Below are 26257 nucleotides of genomic sequence, written 5' to 3'. Positions count from 1 at the left end.
TTCCAAATTAATGGCCATGCATTAATGCTGCCAAAAATTAGAATGTCAGCCTTTACTGCCACCTCTTTTGTTGGCAGTAAGGATTTACGTGCTAATCCTGCTCTAATCGGTTAATACATGGCAATGTAGCTGTGCTGATTCCAAGTTTATTACAGTTTTGATATATAGTACTCCCCCGATATTCGCGGGGGTTCCGTTCCAGGAACCCCCGCAAATCTTGAAAAACCGCGAATATGGTTTTTAGCGGGGGAGACAGGAGAGGGCAGCTGGAGAGGCAGGAAAGAGCAGCTGGAGCGCCGGCAAGTGAAGGAAATCACTCGCGGTATGCTCCGACCGCCTCTTCCTGCACTAAAGTCGGGCCTCACCAATCAGGAGCTGCTTTGACACGCATCTCCTGATTGGTGAGGCCCGACTTTAGTGCAGGAAGGGGCGGTCGGAGCATACCGCGAGTGATTTCCTTCACTCACCGGCGCTCCGGCTGCTCTCTCCTGCCGCCCTCCACCCTCTCCTGCCCGGTCATTCGTGGTCGGAAAATACCGTGAATGACTGGGACCACGAATGACCGGGAGAGCACTGTACCACCAATTAAAACTATCAAGGTGGTTTACAATGTAATAGCATAAAAGAAATAAAGTATAAAGAGGATTACATTGCTGGAAAAGGGAAAGTAGAGAAGGTAGATTAAAGAAGAAATAGTTTAGAAGAAGAGAGCAAGCAGGGGAGAGCTACAATATTTGACAGAAAGGTGTGGTGGGGAAACAAAGGGAGGGGTGTAGACTCACAGGTTAGTCTCACTACAAGAATTTTCAGTTGCTGTCGACAAGAGAAGGTCAGACTCTCTGATTAAAGGGGTATGGTCAAAAGCATCTTGAAATAGAAAAGTCTTTAGTGAAGTTTTGAATGTATCTAGGGATTGTGAATGTATCTAGGGATTGTTTTCTAATCTAAGAGATGACAGAAGAATGTTCTATAAAGTAGGTTCTATCAAGTAGGTGCAATAACTGAAAAAATACTGTGATTGGTAGTATTGTAAGTAATGTGAGGAGTGGAAGGAATTAAAAGATTTTGTTGGAGGGAGCATTTATGGGTAGGTGTATAGGGAAGAAGCAGTCTGTCTATAAATGATGGGGTTCTGGTCTGTCTTATTTTGTATGTAATTCTGTGGGTTACTGGAAGCCAGTGGGCAGCTTTGAGAAGGGGGGGTGACATGGTCATAATTTTTTGCCCCAGATATTTTGAATAATTTGTAGACAATGAAGATCTTTATTTCTGATTCCCTGATAGAGTGCATTATAGTAGTCTATGTGATTTATAACAGGAGAGTGAATTAGGATATTAATAGAAGGTTCAAGCAGTGATGTGATAGAACAGATCAAGCGTAATTTATATTTTGCCATTCAACAAATAACGTATAACTGGAAAGATTGTACAAGGTTGAATTATTGTTTCTGGTGGTATTCAGTATGTCATGTGTTTAAAATGGAAAGAGCGTTGGCAGTTCAAAAAGATTACTATAATAAATTTAAAGATGTGTGGGGGCCATTTTTAAATTATTATGATGAATAATTTACACTTTTCCCAATTTTAATTCTTACATATGGATCGGGGTTGGGGTTGGATTTCTATTAATAATATATATGAATGATAAGATATTATATTCATGTGGTATATTTTTTGTTGTATATGGAAGTGGGAGGGGGTGGGGGTTATATCTTTTTGTTGTATGATATGGTAGATTTTCAAGTGATATTGTATTCTAATTGTTTGATATTTACTGTACACTTGTGAATTATAAAATGAATAAAGAATTAAAAAAAAAAAGAAACTGTCATACCTACTCTCCCTATGAGGAAAATTCCAAAAAGATTTCTTTCTTTAATTTAGGGCTCCTTTTACTAAGGTGTGCTAGGGCTTTAACGCACGGTATAGCGTGCGTTAGACCTTAACGCCAGCATTGAGCTGGCGTTAGTTCTAGAAGCATAGTGCGCAGTAATTTCCTGCGTGCGCTAAAAACCTTAGTAAAAGGAGCCCTTAGTCTCCTTATTTTCTAACTCCTGATACTCTCTTATCAAACTATTTGCTCCATCTTTGCTTATACTCTATGCTGTAAGAACATAAGAACATAAGCAGTGCCTCCGCCGGGTCAGACCATAGGTCCATCATGCCCAGCAGTCTGCTCCCACGGCGGTCCAAACCTGTCTGAATCACCAGAAGGGGCCCCCTTGCCACCTTGGTTTCCCATTGAAGTCCTATCTTCCCATCGAAGTCCTAACCTTCCGGTCTTGCACATGCACGACCTGGTCGGGTTTCTATACTTATTTCCTGGATACTTCTCTCAGTATCCCACGATCCCTTTATCCCTCAGGAATCCGTCCAATCCCTGTTTGAATCCCTGTACCGTACTCTGCCTGACCACTTCCTCCGGTAGCGCATTCCAAGTGTCCACGACCCTTTGGGTGAAAAAAAACTTCCTTGCATTTGTCTTGAACCTATCTCCCTTCAGTTTCTCCGAATGCCCCCTCGTACCTGTTGTCCCCTTCAGTCTGAAGAATCTGTCCCTATCCACCCTCTCTATGCCCCTCATGATTTTGAAGGTCTCTATCATATCTCCCCTGAGCCTCCTTTTTTCCAGAGAGAAGAGCCCCAGCCTATCCAACCTCTCGGCATATGGGCAGTGTTCCAGCCCTCTTACCAGTTTCGTTGCTCTCCTTTGGACTCTCTCAAGTACCGCCATGTCCTTCTTGAGGTATGGCGACCAATACTGAATGCAGTATTCCAGATGTGGACGCACCATCGCTCGATATAATGGCATGATGACTTCCCGCGTCCTGGTTGTGATGCCCCTCTTTATGATGCCCAGCATCCTGTTGGCTTTTTTCGAGGCTGCTGCGCACTGTGCAGATGGCTTCAGTGATGCATCCACCAGCACACCCAAGTCTCTCTCAAGTCTGCTGTCTCCCAACAATGCCCCCCCCCCAATTTGTAGTTGAACAACAGGTTCTTTTTCCCTATATGCATGACCTTGCATTTTTCCACGTTAAAGCGCATTTGCCATTTGTTTGCCCAGTCTTCCAGCTTCTCCAGGTCCCTTTGCAGGTCCTCACACTCCTCCCTGGACCTAACTCTGCCGCACAGTTTGGTATCATCTGCAAATTTTATAACCTCGCACTTTGCCTCCGTTTCCAGGTCATTGATAAATATGTTGAAGAGTAACGGCCCCAGCACCAATCCCTGTGGCACACCGCTTGTGACTCCCCGCCAGTTAGAGTATTGGCCCTTTACTCCAACCCTCTGCAGTCTACCTGACAACCAGTGCTTGATCCATCTGTGCACATCCCCTCCCACCCCGTGGTTCCACAGCTTCCTAAGCCGCCTTTCATGTGGCACCTTGTCGAAAGCCTTTTGAAAATCGAGGTAAATGATGTCAATGGGTTCCCCATTGTCCACCCGACTGCTTATTCCCTCAAAGAAGTACAGAAGGTTCGTTAAGCACGACCTTCCCTTACAGAATCCGTGCTGGCTTGTTCTCAGTAGGCCATTTCTCTCGATGTGCTCACAAATGCCATCCTTGATCATAGCTTCCACCATCTTCCCTATAATTGAAGTCAGGCTCACCGGCCTGTAGTTCCTGGGGTCACCCCTCGATCCCTTCTTGAAGATAGGTGTGACATTCGCCAATTTCCAGTCCTCTGGTACCTCTCCAGTTTTCAAGGATAGGTTGCAAACATGCTGGATTGTGCCCGCTATTTCTTGTCTTAGTTCCTTCAGAACCCTTGGGTGGATCCCGTCCGGGCCCGGTAATTTGCCGCATTTTAACCTGTCTATCTGTTTGAGGACATCCTCCTTACTTACCTCTATGTGCTCCAAATTTTCGGCCTGTTCCCCACTCGTGAGCTCCTCTGAGTCCAGTATATTAGATGTGTCTTCTCTCGTGAAAACCGACGAGAAGAACGCGTTCAACCTCTCAGCTACCTCTTTATCCTCCTTAATCACTCCCTTCCTGTCCCCATCGTCCAACGGCCCCACCTCCTCTCTCGCTGGTCGCTTCCCCTTTACGTAACTGAAGAATGCCTTGAAGTTTTTCGCCTCCCTGGCCAGCCCCTCTTCGTATTCCCCTTTTGCTTTTCTAACCTCTTGGTGGCATTCCTTTTGGCATTTCCTGTGCGTCTGGTGATTTTCCTCCGTTGGGTCCTTTTTCCATCTCCGGAAGGATACTTTTTTGACATTTATTGCCCTCTTTACTTCAGCTGACATCCAAACCGGGTCCTTTGATCGCTTGTTCTTGCAGCCTTTCCTGAAACTGGGGACGTACATTCTTTGTGCTTCCTGCTGTCGGCTTTCCCCCTCTCCTCAGTTTAAAGCCCTCTCGATCTCCTTCTTCACATTGGCTGCCAGTAGTCTAGTTCCCGCTGTGCTCAGGTGCAGGCCGTCCCGCCGGTAGAGCTTGCTCTTTCCCCAGAAGGACGTCCAGTTCCTCACAAAGTGGAAGTCCTCCTCCTGACACCATCTCCTCAACCATGCATTCACAGCCTGGAGGTCTGCCTGCCTCTTTGCATCTGCTCTCGGTACAGGCAGGATCTCTGAGAATGCTATCCTCCGGGTACTCCGCTTCAGCTTTCGTCCCAGGACCCTGAACTGGTCAGTCAGTGTGGCCATGCTGAAGTTCTTCCGGCTCACATCATTCGTTCCGACGTGGATTATCACCGCAGTCTCCTCTGTCTCTGCTCCGTCCAGGATCCTCTCAATCCTATCAGTGATGTCTCATGTCTTGGCCCCTGGGAGACAAGTCACTAGCCGGTCCTCCCTTCCTCCAGCTACGTGACTATCTACCTCTCTTAAGATCGAGTCTCCCACCACAATAACAGACTTCCCTTTCCTCAGTAACCTCCTCTGTCTCAGGTCCGTGTCCTCGGTGTAGTGCGGTGTCTCTCCCTTGGGGTCTCGGTGAGTCACGGTCTCCTCCTCTTGCATGGTTCCTCCGCTAGGTCCTTCCCCGGAGTCGCCTTGTGGATCCTGGGTCTCGTCTGCCGACATCTGTCTGAGCAGCTGCTGGTCCTGTTCCTCCACCTTCCTATAGGCCTCCTCGATGAATCTCTCGAGGTCTCTCACTTGTTCCACAATGGGGCCTGCTCTGTCTGTGTCCTTGGTCGACCAGCTCGTCTCCTCTGTGGTGCGCAGTCCCTCCAGTCCCTCCAGTTCCTGGACCCTGACCCTCAATCTGTCGACCTCCATCCTCAGGCTGTCTATTAAAATGTTTTATTGCATATTGTGTTGACATTGTGATGTAGCATATTATGCCATACTTTGTATTGTTATTTGAATATTTTTACTGCTGTTTGACTTATTCAGTGTGTGCAGGATTCACAGTTGTATTATAATAAAAAGATGAAACAAATAAAAAAAGTAAATAAATCCTAATAAATAAATAAATTAAGCATGTGGTTTGAATGAGCAAATTTGGAACTTACCGTAAAATGCCTTGGTATGTCCTATGGTAAGTCCTTTTAATAGGCAGTAAGCACACATTTGTGCTTACTGCCACATTTGTGGTTGCCGTGCTTAGTAAAAGGAGCCCAAAGTCTGTTACAAATTCATTGGTAAATCATAATCTTCTCTTAAAGCAATAGCAGATTTTCCCATTTTATTTGGAAGACTGTAAAACTAACCCACCCAGCTGACCACATTTCAGAAGTACCCATTACAAAAATGCAAAACAAAAAAAGCAAAAGAGACTGCTGTCATACTATCAAATCATGCTGTCATTGACTCTCAAGTACAAACTAGCAGGTGCAAGAGAACCCCACTTACCGAGATCAATGCAAATATTTCACATCATACAACAGGATGTGAGCTATCAGGTATCCTGGCTTAGTAAAATTGTGAAATGAATGCTAAAATGTGTTTTGTGTAGGTTTCTCCTCGTCAGTGCTCTTCAGTCTGAATCATGCAGTATGGTTAGTAAGCCAGACTAAAAATAACTTTGAAATAGTTTGCCTGGGGATCGGGCCAGTAAAGAATTGTTAAGCCTAAAGGTAAAGTGGTGGCTGTTGCATAAGAACATAAGTCATGATGAGTCAGGCCAAGGTCCATTTAGCCAATCAGTGGCCAGTCCAGGTCATGAGTACCTGGCAGATCCCAGAAAGTAGATCTATTTTTCATTTCTCATGTCAAGGTTAAAGCAATAGCTTTCCCAAGCCTACCCTGTTAATAATTTCTTGTGGTCTTTTCCTCCAGGAACTGGTTTAAACTTCTTTTGAATCCTGCTATGTTAGTCACTTTGATCACAGCTTATGGCAAAGATTACACAGATTAATTATGCATTGTGTGCAGAAAGCTTCCAAGAGGCTGGCAAGCCCAACCCGTGAGGTGCAAAGGGGCCGACCCAGGAGCGACGCTGCATTGTTGTTTTGGTTTTATTGCCGCCTGTGATCAGGAGGGAGGATGCGAGGGTGGGAGACTGTTGGACCCAAGATAGGGAGGGAGGGGGGCTGCTGGACTCGTGAGGGAAGCTGCTGACCGGGAGGGGTGGAAAGGGAGGTAACTTGCGGCAGATTCTTTACTGCTGGGACAAGGCTATTCATCGCTACATGGGGCAGTGAATTGCCTTGTCCATGTACCCGCGGCAACCAGTTGATTTTTTTCCCCCTGGGTAACAGTTACCATGTCATTCCCTAGTAATAGCTAATGTTGAGTTGGAAGGGAGGAGAGTTACATTAGTACATAAATGTTTATGCCCCAACACAGATCAAGGAAAGTTTTATAAGGGTCTAAAGGAGAGGAATATTCAGTTTCAGAAGGAGCCCATAGCTGGGGGGAAATGATTTCAATATAACTCTTAACCCTACTAGGAATAATACGAGGGTGAGTACTTTGCACATAAAAACAACTAGGTGGAAACTTATTCAGCTCATGGAGAAAATAGATTGCTTGCCTATTTGAAGGCATAGGCACCCACATAGATGGGATTATATATTTTTTTCTAAGGTGCATCACCAAAATTTTGGGTACTGTTAGAAAAGACTAGTTTGGCCCAATATGTTTAAACTGTGTGCCCTGGGTAGTGGACTGTAGGGCATATTCAAAAAAAGCTATCATACTCTTTTATAAATAACACACTAAGGCTGTAGGAGAGAATGAGGGATAGTTTATTAGATTCTAGAAGTATACCTCTTACATGCCCATTTGTCATAAAGTACAGTTACTTACCATAACAGGTGTTATCTGGGGACAGCAGGCAGATATTCTCACAGATGGGTGATGTTATCCATGGAGACTGACATTTTTAGCTTGGAAAGCCTTGAGACTGCCCTCACCGCACATGTACGAGTGTCTTCCTGCCTGACGCCAGCTCGCAAGGTCATCAGTTCTATGCCCAAGTGAAGAAGCAGGTTGTGAGAATATCTGCCTGCTGTCCCCGGATAACACCTGTTATGGTAAGTAAATGTACTTTATCCTAGGACAAGCAGTTAGCATATTCTCACAGATGGGAATCCCTAGTTTAACTAAAGGGGATGGAGGGAGAGTTGGCCTCCAAAGAAAATATAAATGGTTAGTGCCATGTAACAAAATCAGATATATTGCTGATACAAGTAGGCAGAGAGCAAGGGAAGGAAGAGAGGACTAATATGTGGTATACAACTGTCCTCAGCAAGAATGAAAGGGAAGAACCCAACAAAACCAAAGAATATGGAGGCTCTGAATAATAGCCAATCTCATAGCGGCAGGTGAATCTGAGCAGAGGAGAGGGAGACACCGGAAAGATGTAGGAAGACGCATGTTTAAGAGTGACCAGACCATTTGTGGACTAAATAACGTATTATTTCTTCCTTTCCTTACATTGCTGTTGCGAGTAATGTCAGGTTTATTAATTTTCTTTGTTTCTCATTCTAAATCTGTATTCAAGTATTAATGTGCTTGTTTAAAATTTGAAAATTGAATAAATAAAGAATAAAAAAAAAAAAGAGTGACCAGACCAAAAGACTAGTTGTAGCTAATCTTGTCCTAGGTCATCACAAATGGGAAACGAAAGGGAAAGCTGCAAAGCAAAATGGAAGCAAAATAGAGTAATGTTATGGGTAAAAACGGGAAAGAAAAAAATAGGGAGGAGAGAGAGCTCTGTGACTATTGATGGGAGAATGTAGAGAAGTTGGATTGAAAAACTGGTTGATTGGGGAGTGAGGCTATATAATAATAATAGCTTTATTTATATCCTAATCTAATCTAATCTAATCCTTAGGTTTGTATACCGCATCATCTCCATGTTCGTAGAGCTCGACGCGGTTTACAGTAGGAGAAATAGGAAGGAACTACAACAGAGGGTTAGAGGTAGAAGTGTGAAGAAAATTTACAGGACTTGGGATGCCAAGATATAAGAGTTTTCTTGATTCCTAAGTTGGAGGGAGACTTACATTTTTTGAGAAAAGCCAGGTTTTCAGATGTTTGCGGAAAACTTGGAGAGAGCTCAAGTTCCGAAGAGGGGAGGTAAGGTTGTTCCAGAGCTCAGTGATTTTGAAGTGGAGGGAGGTCCCTAGCTTTCCTGTGTGGGAAATGCCTTATGTTTTTTTCCCTTTTTGTTTTCCTAACTAAGACAAATGTAATCTTTTCCCTTTCTTTCCCTCCACCTCAAGTTTGTCCTGTCTTAAACTAATGTTATTGAGTTTTAATATTGTATATCTATATTTTATGTTTTATATTGTACATCGCTTTGTAAACAGATTCAGCGATAAATCAAATGTTAATAAACCTTGAAGGATAGTTTTAATTTGTGGGAGGATCTGGTCATATCCTGTCATACCTTTCAGCAGTAGTACCCCCGAGGCTGCCTGAGAGCTCTGGTATGTCTTGAAAAGTGAAGGGAGCCAGCGCTCAAGGATTACCGAATAGAAGTAGTACTTCTCAAAATATCTGCTGGAAAGGAGGGGTCTAACAAAACTGGAGCAGTTGGAGATTAAAAGTTACTGAAGAAATAGTGAATGGAGGATGGAAGTCCTGGAATGCTCCTGTTAATGAAATAAGCAAAGGAAGCCCAGGGAGAGGAATATGACTGAAAAGCAATATTTGAGGTGAATTTATGTGAAACATTCGGCCTCAGGTTCTAGTGAGATACTGAGTTAGAGAACTGGGCTCAGAACCCTGAGGACTAAGCAAGAGAAATTTGAAAATTTCCTAGTTAAGCAAAAATGGTAGGAAAGGCACAAAGAAAAGAGCAACCATGAACCTGGGTGCGATTGGTGGAGGAGTATATCAAGAAGGAACTGTACACCAAAGGAAGCTAATTCTGGAATGACCAGATGGCTTCTAGAAGTATGTATGAAAGTAGTAAAGGGTCAGATAGTAAAGGCAAAGTCCTTCTAGATGTGAAAGAAAATATTATATGTACTTACTAGCAGTGACCTGGGACTTGAACCTTGGAACCAAATACCAGGACTTTACCTCTGAGCCATCCACAGATTGGAGGCTCAGGAGAACTAGAATGGAAATAAGCATATGGTCCTGTGAGTTAGAGTTGTTTCTTAGGACTGTGTTTAGAAGCGAGAAACAAGGTTAGGGCCACCAATGGAAGAATGATATTGACTAGGTAGCAGAAGAGTGTGAGAAAATTGTGCAACCAGAGGTTAAAAATTGTGGTTAATAAAGAGACAATTTGGGTTATCTGAACTGGAAGAAACATGACAGTATGAGGAATTTCACAAAAGTAGAAGATAAAAAGATTGGCGGTGGAACAGAAAGTCCACTAGGCCAGTAGAAAAGAAGTGGAAACTTGTTAACAAAAGCATTCTGTGAGCTATGTAGAAATACAGGTAGAAGAAGCAAGGGGAGAGCACATACTGCTTGAGGTATGTGATCAGATGATACACTGGAAGAAACTAGAACATACATAGTTTGGTAATAAAGCACAGTTACTTACCGTAACAGGTGTTATCCAGGGACAGCAGGCAGATATTCTTAACGCATGGGTGACGTCACCGACGGAGCCCCGGTACGGACATTTTTCACTAGAAAGTTCTAGTTGGCCGCACCGCGCATGCGCGAGTGCCTTCCCGCCCGACGGAGGAGTGCGTGGTCCCCAGTTAAGATAAGCCAGTTAAGAAGCCAACCCGGGGAGGTGGGTGGGTCGTAAGAATATCTGCCTGCTGTCCCTGGATAACACCTGTTACGGTAAGTAACTGTGCTTTATCCCAGGACAAGCAGGCAGCATATTCTTAACGCATGGGTGACCTCCAAGCTAACAGAGAGGGAGGAGGGATGGTTGGCCATTAGGAAAATAAATTGTGTAATACAGATTGGCCGAAGTGCCCATCCCGTCTGGAGAAAGTATCCAGACAGTAGTGAGTAGTGAATGTGTGAACTGAGGACCAAGTGGCAGCCTTGCAGATTTCCTCGATGGACGTGGAACGGAGGAAAGCCACAGAAGCAGCCATAGCTCTGACCCTGTGGGCCGTGACAGCACCTTCCAGTGAGAGACCGGCCCGAGCATAACAGAACGCAATGCAGGCAGCAAGCCAGTTGGAAAGCGTCCGTTTGGAGACAGGACGACCTAGACGGTTAGGGTCGAAGGACAAAAGGAGCTGAGGAGATGAGCGGTGAGCCCTGGTACGGTCAAGGTAGTAAGCAAGGGCACGCTTACAGTCCAGCGTGTGCAACGCCTGTTCCCCAGGATGAGAATGGGGCTTAGGGAAAAAGACAGGCAACACAATGGACTGGTTGAGGTGAAATTCTGAGACCACCTTGGGAAGGAATTTAGGATGGGTACGCAGAACCACCTTGTCATGGTGAAATATAGTGAAAGGTGGGTCGGCCACCAGTGCATGCAGCTCACTAACCCTCCTGGCAGAGGTGATGGCAATGAGGAAAAGCACCTTCCATGTAAGAAATTTGAGCGAAGTTGTGGCAAGAGGCTCAAACGGAGGTTTCATGAGTGCTGATAAAACCACATTCAGGTCCCAGACGACTGGAGGAGGCTTCAGAGGTGGTTTGACATTGAAGAGGCCTCTCATGAAACGGGAAACCAGGGGATGAGCCGTGAGAGGTTTTCCGAGGATAGGCTCATGGAACGCAGTGATGGCACTGAGGTGGACTCTGATTGAGGTCGACTTGAGGCCAGCGTCAGAGAGAGAGAGCAAATAGTCCAGTACGGGTTCCACTGCCAATGAGGTGGGATCGTGATGATGAAGCAGACACCAAGAGGAGAACCGGGTCCACTTTTGCTGGTAACATTGGAGGGTGGCCAGTTTCCTGGAGGCATCCAGAATACGACGGACTGGCTGAGATATATTTTCTGGGGAGGTCAGCCCGAGAGAAACCAAGCTGTCAGGTGGAGCGAGGATAGATTGGGATGTAGTAGAGACTGATGCTGCTGTGTAAGTAGAGTAGGAAACACAGGAAGAGGAATGGGCTCCCTGGAGCTGAGCTGGAGTAGGAGGGAGAACCAGTGTTGACGAGGCCACCGAGGGGCGATGAGAATCATGGTGGCTCTGTCTCTGCGGAGTTTGAATAACGTCCGCAACATCAGAGGCAGTGGAGGAAAGGCATAGAGGAACCGATCCGTCCAGTCGAGCAGGAATGCATCCGGGGCCAGACGATGAGGAGAGAAGAGTCTGGAGCAGAACTGGGGCAGCTGATGGTTGTGAGGAGCTGCAAAGAGGTCCACCTGAGGAGTGCCCCAGCGAGCAAAGATGGAGCGGAGTGTGGGAGGATCCAGAGTCCACTCGTGAGGTTGAAGGATGCGGCTGAGATTGTCTGCCAGGGAGTTCTGTTTGCCCTGGATATAGACAGCCTTGAGGAAAAGACTGTGGGCCTGACAGAGGAGGGGAGATCCGGTGCCGCCTTGCTTGTTTATGTAGTACATGGCGACTTGGTTGTCTGTGCACAGGAGAAGAACCTGAGGGTAGAGAAGGTGCTGGAAGGCCTTGAGAGCATAGAACATGGCCCTGAGTTCCAGGAAATTGATGTGATGTTGACGCTCCTGAGGGGTCCAGAGTCCCTGAGTGCGGAGTTCTGCCAGGTGAGCTCCCCATGCATAGGGGGGAGGCATCTGTGGTTATGGTCATGGAGTGAGGGGGAAGATGAAAGAGTAGACCCCTGGAAAGATTGGATGAGTTCAACCACCATTGAAGAGATTGCTGAAGAGACGATGTCACTGAGATGGGATGAGAAAGAGGATCCGTGGTCTGTGACCATTGGTTGGCTAGAGTCCATTGAGGTGTTCTGAGGTGGAGTCGGTCCAGAGGAAGCACATGGACCGTTGAGGCCATGTGGCCCAGGAGGACCATCATCTGCCGAGCTGGAATGGAATGATGAAGGAGCACTTGACGGCAGAGGTGGAGAAGGGTCCGTTGGCGGTCGGAGGGGAGAAACGCCCTCATGAGAGTGGTGTCGAGAACGGCTCCAATGAACTGAAGTCGCTGTGTGGGAAGTAGATGCGACTTGGGGTAGTTGATCTCGAACCCCAGGAGATGGAGGAAGGAGATGGTGTACTGAGTGGCTTGAAGCACAAGTGGAGACGTAGGTGCTTTTACCAACCAATCGTCCAAGTAGGGGAACACCTGGAGGTTGTGAGACCTGAGAAAGGCCGCCACTACAATAAGGCACTTGGTGAACACCCTGGGCGATGATGCTAGGCCAAAGGGTAGCACTTTGTACTGATAGTGGCGGTGCTGAATCTGAAATCGGAGGTAGCGATGCGAATTCAGATGGATTGGAATGTGAGTGTAGGCCTCTTTGAGGTCCAGGGAACATAGCCAGTCGTGTTGAGAGAGAAGAGGATAAAGCGTGGCCAGGGAGAGCATTCTGAACTTTTCCTTGACCAGACACTTGTTGAGGTCCCGGAGATCGAAGATGGGACGAAGGTCTCCTGTCTTCTTGGGAACCAGGAAGTAGCGGGAGTAGAATCCTGACCCCTTTGGTCTGTGGGAACTTCTTCGATGGCATTGAGAAGAAGGAGGGATTGGACCTCCCTTAGGAGGAAAAGGGACTGGGAGGAGTGAGACGCAGACTCTATTGGAGGGTTGTCTGGTGGAAGAGTCTGGAAGTTGAGAGAGTAGCCGTGGCAGATGATGTTGAGGACCCAAAGGTCTGATGTGTTGACCTCCCAACGGTTGAGGAAGAGTTGGAGACGTCCTCCGATTGGCTGAGGAAGAGGTAATGATGATGGAAGACTGGCTATGCCCTGGAGAAAAGAGTCAAAAGGGCTGAGATGGTTTTGACGGAGGAAGAGGCTTGGCAGGTTGGTGAGATTGAGAGCGAGCCTGAGTGTGTTGTTGTTGACGAGGTCTGCGAGGCTGCTGTTGGGGCGGGTTGAGAGGCCTGGCCGAGAACCTGCGCTGGTAAGAGGATTGTGGTCTATAAGGACGAGCAGGTGGAGCCTTCTTTTTAGGTTTTACCAGAGTGTCCCATCTGGTCTCATGTGCTGAGAGCTTCTGGGTGGTCGAATCCAGGGACTCCCCAAAAAGTTCATCCCCAAGACAGGGTGCGTTAGCTAGGTGGTCTTGGTGGTTGATGTCAAGATCAGATACCCTCAACCAGGCCAGACGCCGCATGGCAACCGCTATGGCAGACGCTCGGGAGGTCAGCTCAAATGAATCATAAATAGAGCGCACCATGAATTTCCGCAGTTGAAGGAGGCTGGAAATTTGTTGTTGAAAGAGTGGAACTTTGCGTTCAGGGATGTATTTTTGTAGGGCGGATAGTTGTTGCACAAGATGTTTCATATAAAATGAGAAGTGAAATGTGTAATTATTCGCCCTGTTGGCTAGCATTGCATTTTGATAAAGGCGTTTGCCAAACTTATCCATCGTTTTGCCTTCTCTGCCAGGAGGGGTGGAGGCATAAACACTGGAGCCCTGAGTTTTCTTTAAAGTAGACTCAACGAGGAGAGACTCATGGGGCAATTGAGGTTTGTCAAAACCCGGAATTGGGATGACCCTGTATAGGCTGTCAAGTTTACGAGGAGCTCTGGGGACAGTGAGTGGATTTTCCCAATTTTTATAAAAAGTTTCCCGTAGTATGTCATGGACGGGTAACTTGAGGAACTCTTTGGGAGGTTGTTCAAAGTCTAAGGCATCCAGAAAGGCCTGGGACTTTTTGGAGTCGGACTCTAAAGGAATAGAAAGAGCCGCCGACATTTCCCTGAGGAATTTGGTGAAAGAGGATTGCTCAGGCTTGGAAGCGGCATCGGTCACTGAGGGTTCCTCGTCTGTGGACGATGCGTCCTCCTCGGTACCGGGAGGGGATTCTTCCCATAAGTCCGGGTCCCTGATGTCAGTGTGCGCACGCCGAGATGTCGGGGTGGAAGGCTCGGTGTGGCGGGTCTTAGAAAGAGACTTGCCAGAGCGCATTGAGACGGTACCGGGAGAGGAAGACCGGTGCTGATCCCGGTCCCGGGAAGAGCGGTGTCGTTCTCAGTCCCGGGGAGACCGGTGCCCTTCCTGGTCCCGAGGAGGATCGGCTTCAGAGCGGGTCTGTACCACAGGACGAGAACGGAGTGGCTCAGCCGAGAGGATTGGCATGGAAGTGTTGAGTGGCACCGAGGGGGTGGACACCGGTGGGATGGTGCGAGGCTCGGGCCGGTCTGGTACCGAAAGAAGTGGTGCCAATAGGGTCGGTAGCAGGTGCTGGCGTTGTTGCTGCAGCTGTTCCTGCAATTTGTCTTGGAGTATGGCCGCGATGCGGTCATCCAGGGGTGGCACCGGTACCGCTTTTTTCTTTTTCGGTTCCATAGGTGCTGCTCCACGCCCCGGTGATGAGGAGGCCGATGACGAGGCACTCACCGAGATCGGGGCGGAGCGTTTGCGGGGTCAGCGTGAGGCCGGGAGGACCGGCGTCCCCGCTGTGGCAGGTGGGCGCTCAAGGGAGGTGGAAGGCTTCTTAGCCGGCTTACCTGGTGCCAGCGACCCCGAGGAAGGATCGGGCGTCGTCGAAGTGGTCGGTGCCGTCTTTTGCGGTACCGTCGATGTCGCGGCAGTTTCCATAGCAGATCCGGTACCGAAAAGGATGTTCTGCTGGATCTGCCGATTTTTTAAGGTGCGTTTCTTAAGAGTGACACAGCGGGTGCAGGTGTCAGCCCGATGCTCTGGACCCAAACACTGTAGGCACCAATTGTGTGGGTCAGTGAGAGAGATCGGGCGTGCACACCGCTGGCACTTCTTAAAGCCCGGTTGAGGGGGCATGAAGGGAAACACGGCCTCCGCAAAATCAAAGCCGAAGGCTTGTATGATGGCCACAGGCCCCGCCGGGGCCGTCCTGAAAAATAAAGAAAAAACAAAGTTTTGTGTTTTTTTTTTTTACTATTTAGAACGGAAAAAGAAACCCGAAGGGAAAAAGAGAAAATACAAGAAAATAACGCGAGCGGGAAGGCAAAAAGGAAGTTTTCAACGGCCGTTGAAACCACATGCGTCTTCTTCGCTCCGTGGAAACGAAGAAACTGGGGACCACGCACTCCTCCGTCGGGCGGGAAGGCACTCGCGCATGTGCGGTGTGGCCAACTAGAACTTTCTAGTGAAAAATGTCCGTACCGGGGCTCCGTCGGTGACATCACCCATGCGTTAAGAATATGCTGCCTGCTTGTCCTGGGATAAAACATAGTACTACATAAACCAGAATCCAACAGAGCAGTCGTTGGAACTTTGAGTTAGGAAAGCATAGTATTTACTAAGTACATGGTAGGTCCTAATGTATGAAGGAGGTCGTACGGATATCATAATGAATGGAGCATGAAAGCTATAGGAAAGGATACAATGGAACTTGAAACTAATGAGTAAATATAACTCATTACAGGGTAGGTACATGCAATCGAGTAGGTTTGAGCTGTTGTTAAGGTACTAGGGTACAATGTGCCATTTGGATTGGGGTTTTTTTTACTCCATAGAGAGTAGCAAAAAATGCAAAATACCGGGTATACTTCAAGGTGTTGAGTGGGATATAAAAATATTACTGCTCTGGAATTAGAGGAATATATATATAAGGAGATGAGAATTTTAATAGATGAATGGTCTCAGCAATACTGGATAGGTAATACATTGCCCATGAACAAGAGGTGCATGTATCCATAAATGGATAGGCAGAAGCCTGTAAAAGGTGTAGAAAATATGAAGCTAGACCACAGATGAAAACAAGTTAGCTTGGAAAGAGATAAGATCATCATTAATAAGATGTGTAAGTGCCCTCCTCCTCCCCTACAGCCACTCTCAGTTCTCCAAGTTCTTTAGAATAAAGAAGTAGTTGGAGTAGAAGTCTGAGCCTGAATTGGAAGGAATGTACATAATTATTATTTTTTTTTTTTACCAGTTCACCAGGTGGACTAGTAGGGTAAGATATTCTGAAGGAAGTATGGAAGCCTCAAGAAAGCACAGTCAATAATATCCTCTGGGTCTAACTAACAAGGTTATCAGTATTGATAGTACAGTGGCAGACATTCTGTGGCTGAAGAACCTGATGGGTTCTGGGAAGAATGTGGGCGAACTTGCCTATGGCAAGGGTAAAACATGTTGCATGTATGTGGAGCTGTGGAAGTTTCACAAGGCACTCGTGGACATTAATGTCAAGGTCATAGATAGAGGGGGAGATAGATCAAATGGATGTCTGAAATATCCAGAAGAATTTAGAGGGAGTTCGTATTGAGTAGTATTTACCACTCATTTCCCTCCCTGTGGAAGCTTGCACTGTTCTCCAGGGTATTCAGAGGCACTATGGCGTTGTCTCTGAGCCATGGAGATGTTCTGGAGGAGTGTAGAACAAAGTAGAATAAAGAAGTAAAGGCGATCCAACTTTAAAGGCTCTAAACCCATAGTGGATCCCTTTGGCTAAAAATAGTGTTGCCGCAGAAGTCGAAGTAGATGAGGCAATCCAAACTTAATAGGTTCTACACCCAGAGTGGATCTTGCTGTTGTGATAAGTAGAGTTGCTAATGATGCGTAGAAGAAGTGATCCATCTTTAACAGGTTCTACACCTATGATGGATTCCTCTATGGAACAGTTCTGGCAGTAAGAATACACCCATGATGAAACCCTCTGATTTACAGGTTCATGTATAATAAGTAGAAGAGGACATTGAACTTTAAAAAGGCTTTATAGCCCTAGTGGACCACTCTGATTCTTCCCAATAGTGCTCTCAATGCGAGTTAGTGCAGCAGAGAACAACCAGAAGTATTTGGGTGGCACCTCAGCTTTGTTCCTAAAGAGCTCTTCACGAACATATGAAATATTTGGTAAAGGATCCTGAATTCCAATGTTAGAGACTTGCAGCCATGGAAGATGTCTCATAGCAAAAGACATAGCTGAAACTCTGGATGTCACACCAATGTACAATCAAAAGCTGATCTTGCCATAAACTTTCTGGTTTGGAGAAGGCTATAAGTAGTCTTCTGAAAACTCTAGAAATCACCCTGCTATGCTCTCTAGAAGCATGTCAAAAAGATTGGACTGAATTTTGAGGAGCTGAAATCTGAGGCTTCTAAAGTTTCTGTGTGGTCCCTATGTTCACAGAAGGAGATCACTAAAGCCATATGCATCGAGGATTTTCGGTACCTGAAAGATGAATGTTAACAAAAGAACATAAGAAAAGCCCTCACCGGATCAGACCGAGGTCCATCCAGTCCGGTGATCCGCACACGCGGCGGCCCATTTAGGTATTCCAGATTGGAGATCCAGATATACCATAGCCCTCAATACAATTTGCAAGAAGGTGTGCATCCAACTTGCGCTTGAATCCCCGAACAGTAATCTCTGTCACAACATCCTCTGGGAGAGCATTCCAAATTCCCAGCACGTGCTGTGTAAAAAAGAACTTCCTGACATTCGTCCTGAACCTGCTGCCACTCAGTTTCAGTCTGTGACCTCTTGTCCGTGTCACATCCGAAAAAGTTAGCAATGCATCTAGGGAAAAAAAACAAAGAACACGAGTATAAGATGTTGGGGGTGACATTAGCAAAATGCAAACAAGAAAGGGATTTGGGGGTACTGATTGACAGAACCCTAAAGCCTTCGGCACAATGTGTGGCGGCGGTGAAGAAAGCAAACAGGATGTTGGGCATGATTAAGAAGGGGATCACGAGTAGATTGGAAGATGTAATAATGCTACTTTATAGAGCAATGGTCAGACCGCAATTGGAATACTGTGTCCAACACTGGTCTCCATACCTCAAGAAAGATATAATTCTGCTGGAAAGGGTACAGAGGAGAGCCACGAAACTTGTCAAGGGATTGGAGAATTTGAGCTACAAAGAGCGCCTTAGGAAATTGGGATTGTTTACCCTCGAGCAGAGAAGACTGAGAGGGGATTTAATAGAGACTTTTAAAATAATAAAGGGATTTGATAAAATCGACCAAGAAGAAACATTGCTAACTTTTTCGGATGTGACACGGACAAGAGGTCAAAGACTGAAACTGAGTGGCAGCAGGTTCAGGACGAATGTCAGGAAGTTTTTTTTTTACACAGCGCGTGCTGGGAATTTGGAATGCTCTCCCAGAGGAGAGTCGTGGTCTGTCAGTACCAGTATGTAGATTGATGACTGGTACCACAGTGATGCACTATGTTGTCACAGAAATAGCAACGGTACAGAGGTAAAAATTAGAATCAGTACCGAATGTCGATGAAGTTCAAAGAGCACAGAGCAAGGATAGAATGGTACTGTAAGGCCTCTGAAGCTATTTAAGCTGGGTTGGTACCGAGTAGAGAGAGGGCATCGAGGCCAACTTCTTTGCAATCGCATGGCCAACCCTACACCGTACAGTTCCGACTACATATGGTGAAGTGGATGCACCGGTACTGTGTGCTATGTAGGCAGAACCGCAGCAGGGTATTGAAGTATTGGTAGCCCCAAGAAGAGGCACGCTTCAGAAATGACAGCCTGCATCAATGAATGATGGCATCGATGAGAGGCATGCATCAAGTGACTCAATGCTGGTAATGCCTATGATGCTGTGATGATATCGATTTTGATGTCAATGTCCTCTGGTACCGAAAAGGATCAGTACCACATAGAAATCCAAGTTGCTGGGTACCCGACACCAGGCCTAATATCTTCTTTAAAAAATAAATATGAAGGAACAAAACCAAAACATTTTATTGATTGTTGAAGTGTTGTTTTGTTGTTGGGGTTTTTTTTAGCCCTGGAAGATTGGGAACAGATCCAACCGAAAAGGAAAAAATACAGAGTACCATGGGTTGAGTAAAAAGTAGGCCAAAAAGCTATCGATGCCATCGGCAGGGGCAAAGGCTTTAAAACTGCCCCAATGGTGAACATAACAAAATTTTTGTTAGGAAATAAAAGGTTTACAAGAAAAAACAACTAAGGTGAAGAAAAGAATGAAAATAATGAAAAATGAAGCAGGAAGGCAAACTTGACTGGATGTCCAGATATGTCTTCTTCTCTTCAGGGAAAATGAAAAACTTACGACCTTGCATATGAACAGTGTGGGCAGTCTCAAAGCTTTCGAAAGCTTAAAGTGACAGTATACTTTAGCACTGACGTACCAGGTTCCGTGGATGATGTCACCCATCTGTGAGAATATGCTGCCTGCTTGTTGTAGGATAATGTAGTTTGTCCTAGGAAGGGAAGGAGGACAGGTATTTCAGAGATGAGAGAAGAAAGGGTTGGAGAGATTGGGAAAGTAATGGAATGAGGGAAGATGAAAGCCTTTAATAAGCTCCAGGAGGCATGTGTGTTATGAATGGGGGATGCCTTCCCATACTTACAGCTAAAGCATTATGCAATGAGTGGCAAAGTAAGGGAAGATCTGGTAGCAGAGAGAGCTCCTTTTGAACTGCTGATGGGCTAAGAGATAAGAAAGAATTGGATCTCAAGGATACTGTATACCTCTTTTTGAAGGGGAACTCAGAGGGGAGGGAAGGGGCAAAAGGATGGGCTATATTAAACAAAGGGAAACAGATATAGTTTATAGTTTGGATAAAGGTAGGTGGAAGAAGAATTTTGTGAGGGCTGCCCATATTGTGATTGCAAGCCTTATTATAGAGAATGTCTATAAAGTGCTCTTGTGCTGGTACTACACACCAAAGTGACACAGCGAAATCTATAGATCCGATACAGGGCACTGCTAGAGAGGATGTGGAGACAAGGTACATTGTGGGAGTGTAACAAGCTCTGCTTCTTATTTATTTATTTTAAAATTTTTAACCTGTACTATCTAAATGCATGGTGGAATTAAAATAAAGAGATAGTAAAAATAAAACATCATAAGACAACAAAGTTACTGTTAATGTAATTCATTTTTAAAAATAAATAAATAAATGGTAGGAGTGTGAAAAGCTTTGCTCCTATTGGAAACAAGTCAAATAACAAGCTAAGGACTTTGGAGGGGAAGCCCATGATTCCAGATAAAGAGGTAACATTTCTGAACAAAAGGGTGGATGAATTAAGGAACACGGCCCAATTGATCCTATTGGGGAATGTGGTAGTCGGGCAAACTATAACAGAGTTCTAAAGCCCTGTCAATCAGATGGGTGGAGGAGAGGCTATGAAAATACTGCGGAATGTGCAAACTGATCGCACTGCAGTTACAACAGGGGTGAAATTATAACAAACATAGTCGTGTTACAGGGAGTGGGAGAAAGGTAGGAGGGCTGGGAAGTGTCATAGCTACGAAATGTCCAAGTACAGGAGTGGGGGGTGAAATATCAGATAGAGGCTTCTGAGGAGGGGTAGTATGGGATGGGGGTTTGGTAAGTAATTGTTGATATGTTATTGCTTTACAGATGACTATAGAGATGCACACTGGAAAACTAATAAAGTTAAAAAAAGAAAAGAAAACAGAAAAGTATACTAAATACAGTGATATAATGTTGAAGGAACAGATAAGGTAGAATAAGGATAGTCAAACAGGCAAAAAGCAAGAGCTGAAGACAAGTTAATGACAAAGAAAGCACTTCAGAAATCAAGGGTACCACTAGGAATGAAAACAAATGGGTCCATGTAGGCAAAATATGTCTCATCATCATTTAATAAACATCCATAGTACCAGTTACATAGGTGGTTACTTTCCAATCAGTAATTCTCTGAACATGTACAATAACCTGAGCACATAATTCACTGCTGACTTGCCAAGGAGATTGTTATAATAGCACCAGTCATCTGTTAACCCTTCTGGTCAGTAGAGCATGTATTGGCAAGCCAACAGCTAAAGTCCCCTGTCCTAGTAAGTACTGAAAGACTCATTTTGGAGTTTTGAATGCATTACCTTTGCTCCGTTCTTCTTTTGATGGTTCCTGTGTGAGCTCACTTAACACCGGCATCTTTTCTGTAGCCTTAGGACATTCTGCATCCTTCTCAAACTTGTCATTTGTGCCACCTTCCATGTTATTTTGCAGGATTCTCACTATGAAAAGAAGCAAAATGTACTTAAAATCCTTTTCATGTTGCTTAGCATATGATTTTTTTTTTTTATTAAATTGCAGTGAACTTTGCATTTTAAAAAATATGTTACGATGATAAAACTAAAATCTACTATGTATTCTTAATTCTGTTGAAGTAAAAGATCAGATTCATTACTGATAAATTCAAGGCATAACCAGTGGTGCATTTATAGGCCATTTTTTGGCATCTGGAACAATCCTTTTCAAATGAATAGGCTCCTGCCCTTGGTTTAGAGGGCATTTCTGCCCTTTATAAGAACATAAAGAGTTGCCATATTGGGACAGAATCAGATCAAAGGTCCATCTAGCCTAGTATCTTGTTTCCAACAGTGACCACTAACCCAAAATCCCAAGGAGTAAAACAGATGAAATGCTGCTTATCCTAGGAATAACCAGTGGATATCCCCAAGTCCATCTTAATAATGGTTTATGGACTTTTGTTTTAGGAAATTATTCAAACGTTTTAAAAACCCTGCTAAGCTAACTGCTTTCATCACATTCTCCGGCAATGAATTCCAGAGTTTAATTATACGTTGAGTGAAGAAATATTTTCATCGGTTTATTTAAAATCTACTACTTGGTAGTTTCATCACATGCTTCCTGGTCCTGGTCAAGTAACGCCTTACTTTCACAGAAACGAGACGGCAGCTAAAGGCCAAATGGACCATCTAGTCTGCCCATCCACAACATACACTATCTATCTAATCTAATCTGATTAGCTTTTTTGACTGGGTTACCAGACAACTGGACGCCGGAGAGTCACTGGACGTGGTATATTTGGACTTCAGTAAAGCATTTGATAGCGTTCCTCATCGAAGATTACTGAACAAGCTGAAATCGATGGGATTAGGAGACATTCTAACTACATGGGTTGGGGATTGGCTGAGCGGTAGACTTCAGAAGGTGGTGGTAAACGGTACCCCATCCAAAGCATCGGACGTGATCAGTGGAGTGCCGCAGGGATCGGTCCTGGGTCCGATCCTATTCAATTTATTCATAAGAGATATGACGAAAGGACTTAGAGGAAGGGTATCACTGTTCGCCGATGATGCCAAACTTTTAACATAGTAGGCAGATGCTTATTACCTGATAATATGACACACGACCTACTGCTGCTGGAACAATGGTCAAAAACTTGGCAGCTAGGCTTCAATGCTAAAAAATGCAAGATAATGCACTTGGGCAGGAGAAACCCCCGTAGAACTTATGTACTAAATGGTGAGACCTTGGTTAGAACTACGGCGGAACGCGATCTAGCGAGGATATGAAGGTTGCCAATCAAGTGGAGAAGGCTTCCTCCAGGGCAAGACAAATGATGGGGTGTATCCGTAGAGGTTTCGTCAGCAGGAGACCTGAGGTTATGATGCCGTTGTACAGAGCCATGGTGAGGCCTCACTTAGAGTACATAGAAACATAGAAACATAGAAAGATGACGGCAGATAAGGGCTATAGCCCATCAAGTCTGCCCACACCATTTACCCACCCTCTTAAGTCTACTGACCCTTAAAGTACAATAATTATACTGTCACTCTACTGACCCGCTCATTCAAGTCCTAGTGACCCTATCCCTTGGCATGACCACGTAGGGATCCCACATAGGTATCCCATTTGTTCTTGAAGTCTGGGATGCTGCGTGCCTCGACCACCTGTACTGGAAGCTTGTTCCAATGCTCAATCACTCTCTCCGTGAAGAAGTACTTCCTGGCGTCTCCACGAAACTTCCCTCTCTTGAGTTTGAGCGGATGTCCTCTTGTGGTCGAGGGTCCCTTGAGAAGAAAGATATCCTCTTCCACCTCGACCCGTCCCGTGATGTACTTAAATGTCTCAATCATGTCTCCCCTCTCCCTACGCTCTTCGAGAGTGTAGAGCTGCAATTTGCTCAATCTTTCTTCGTACGGGAGACCCTTTAGCCCCGAGACCAACCTGGTGGCCATCCGCTGAACCGATTCAATTCTGAGCACATCCTTTCGGTAATGTGGCCTCCAGAATTGCACACAGTATTCCAGATGAGGTCTCACCATGGCTCTGTACAATGGCATCATGACTTCAGGTTTCCTGTTGACGAAGCTTCTCTTGATACAACCTTTATGCTTTAGATGAAGCCTTCTCCACTTGAGTGGCTGCTTTCATGTCAGCACTGATGATTACTCCCAAGTCTCGTTCTTCCGTACTGTGTTCAGTTTTGGAGCCCACACTACCGAAAGGACGTGCTGAGGATCGAGTCGGTTTAGCGAACGGCCACCAGGATGGTCATGGGGCTCAAGGATCTCACGTATGAAGAAAGACTAAAGAAGTTGCGGCTGTACTCACTTGAGGAAAGAAGAGAACGGGGAGATATGATTGAAACGTATAAGTACATCACGGGACGCATCGAGTCAGAAGATGATATCTTCTGGCTCATGGGACCCTCAACCACCAGAGGGCATCCGCTGAAAATCAGGGGAGGGAAGTTTCATGGCGATCCCAGGAAGTACTTCTTCACCGAAAGAGTGGTGGATCATTGGAACAGACTCCCACCCCAGGTGATAAAGGCCAGTAGCGTAATGGATTTTAAGAAAAAATGGGATACTCACGTGGGATCTTTAAGGGAGTAAATTCAGGGGGGGGATACTTGGAATGGGCAGACTTGGTGGGCTATAGCCCTTTTCTGCCGCTTTTTCTATGTTTCTATGTTTATCTCCTCCTCTCCCTAAAAGATCCCATGTGCCTGTCCTATGTGGTCCTCAAGGATGTCCAGGACCGATGCATAGATTTTATCCTTAAGCATCTGTTTAATTCGGCCGCTGCTGGGGGTCAAAGCAATGACGGCCTTCTCTTTTGTGGCTCAGGCATGCCACTCCAAGCTGCCCCTAAGAGATTCCATGTGTCTGTCCCACACTTTCTTGAAATCTTAGACTTTGTTTCTACCACCTCTACTGGGAGACTATTCCATGCATCTACCACTCTTTCTGTAAAGATTCCTTAGATTACTCCTGAGCCTATTACCTCTTAAACTCATTCTTTGCCCTCTCACTCTGGAGTTTCAAAATGAAAGAGACTTGCCTTGTGCATTTATGCCACATAGGTATTGAAACATCTCTATCATATCTCTCCTCTCCTGCTTTCCTCCACAGTATACATATTGAGATCTTTAAGTCTGTCCCCATATACCTTATGATGTAGACCAGCAACCATTTTAGTTGCCTTCCTCTGGGCCACCTCATCCTGTTTATATCTTTTTTAAAGTGTGCTCTGGTCTGACTCAGCGGGGGCAAGTTCTTATGGTCTCCAGAATTGTACACAATATTCTAAATGAGGTCTCACCAGAGTCTTATACAGGGGCATCAATACCTCCTTTTTCCTACTGGCCATTCCTCTTCCTATGCACCCAAGCATCATTTTAGCTTTTGCTGTTGCTTTTTCAAACTGTTTGGTTACCTTACAATATCACATACAATCACACCCAAGTCCCGCTCCTCTTTTGTGAACAAAACCTCTTCACCCCTAAACTGTACTGTTCCCTCGGGTTTCTGCAGCTCAAATGCATGACCTTGCATTTCATAGCTTTAAATTTTAACTGCCAAATTTCAGACCATTCTTCATGTTTTCTAAACCATCAGGGGTATCTACTCTATTGCAGATTTTGGTATCATCTGCAAAGAGGAAAATCTTTCCAGTCAGCACTTTAGCAAAATTGCTTACAGAAATGTTAAAAAGAACAGGTCCAAGAACCAAACCTTGAGGCACACCACTTATAATATCCCTTTTCTCAGAGTGATCTCCATTGACCACTGCCCTCTGTCACCTTCCACATAACCAGTTTCCATACAAAGGTCATTCAGTTTATTTATTAGACACCTGTGTGGAACACTGTCAAAGGCTTTACTGAAATCTAAATGCACCGTCTCCTTGCGGAATCGAGGGACTTTCAGGCTGCATTGACCGCCTTGAGGTCCAGAATTGGTCTCCAATCGATCCTTTCTTTGGAACAATGAAGTATATCGAATATCTCCCACAGCTCGAGTTTGCTCCAGCATGGGTTCTATATCCGCAATATCCAAAAGTCTGCGGACTATGGCCTGCACCCAAACCACCTTCTCAGGGTGGTCAGAGGACAGAGAAACTCCAACTTGTAACCATCTCGGAGAACCTCCAGAACCCAGCGGTTGGAGGTGATGGCCTCCTATTCTGCCAGAAAGGCCGACAACTGCCCCCCGATGCACGGAGGGGGGAGACAGCAGCCTGGCATCAAAACTGTTTTTTGGTGGTAGCCAACGGTCGACTTGCCGCAGACTGTTGATGGCGAGACTCGCCAAAGTGCAGTCTGGTAGATGAGGAGGAACTTGTAGAAGGGCCCGAGTATGGGCGAGAATGCTGAAAGGGACAAAAATTAGAACACCCAGAAGGGCGGGACCTTCTCCCAGGCAATGCCTTGGGATTACGATCCTGAACACTGGCCATAAGGCCAAGCAGACCCTGACCGAAAAGGAGCTGGCCTTCTGACCTTTGAAGGGCAACCAGCTCAATGTAGCCTTAGAATCACCAGACCATTGCTGGATCCAGAGCATCCTGTAAGCTGAAACAGAATAGGTGCCAAGTTTGGCGAAAACATTCAAGTTGTACAGGGCATCAGCCATGTAATCCACTCCGGAGATGAGAAAATACAAATCCCAAAGCACCACGGTGTCAGGATCATGGCACAGCTTGGAGTGGCTTGCCCGAGCTACAAAAGAGGCTGTCACCACTTTGACCCCAGTCCCGGCCGAATCAAACAGACGCTTAAGGATAAAATCCTTGTATCAGTCCTGGACATCCTTGAGGACCACCTCCCATCACTAGGGAGAGATGTGCACTTGGTGATATGCCACCACAGAATCCACCTTCAGAGAAGTAAAGTGCTTGTTAAAACCA

General features: G+C 45.6%; 1 protein-coding gene across 3 annotated transcripts in view; it reads right to left on the bottom strand.

The window, feature by feature from the left end:
• JSRP1 (junctional sarcoplasmic reticulum protein 1) overlaps positions 1-26257 on the bottom strand; it is an 86204-nt gene that overhangs the window by 43688 nt on the left and 16259 nt on the right. For all 3 annotated transcript variants that reach the window (XM_033953833.1, XM_033953831.1, XM_033953832.1), the window contains exon 3: positions 21193-21330. In XM_033953833.1, coding sequence (XP_033809724.1) covers positions 21193-21310 — 118 coding nt within the window. In that variant the 5' untranslated portion in view covers positions 21311-21330. The remainder of the gene's footprint in view (positions 1-21192; positions 21331-26257) is intronic.

This window comes from Geotrypetes seraphini, chromosome 8 (genome assembly GCF_902459505.1).
Source record: "Geotrypetes seraphini chromosome 8, aGeoSer1.1, whole genome shotgun sequence".
Classification (NCBI taxonomy): Eukaryota; Metazoa; Chordata; class Amphibia; order Gymnophiona; family Dermophiidae; genus Geotrypetes; species Geotrypetes seraphini.
Note: the sequence above shows the minus strand (reverse complement) of the source record. Positions and strands in the feature narration are given on the sequence as shown.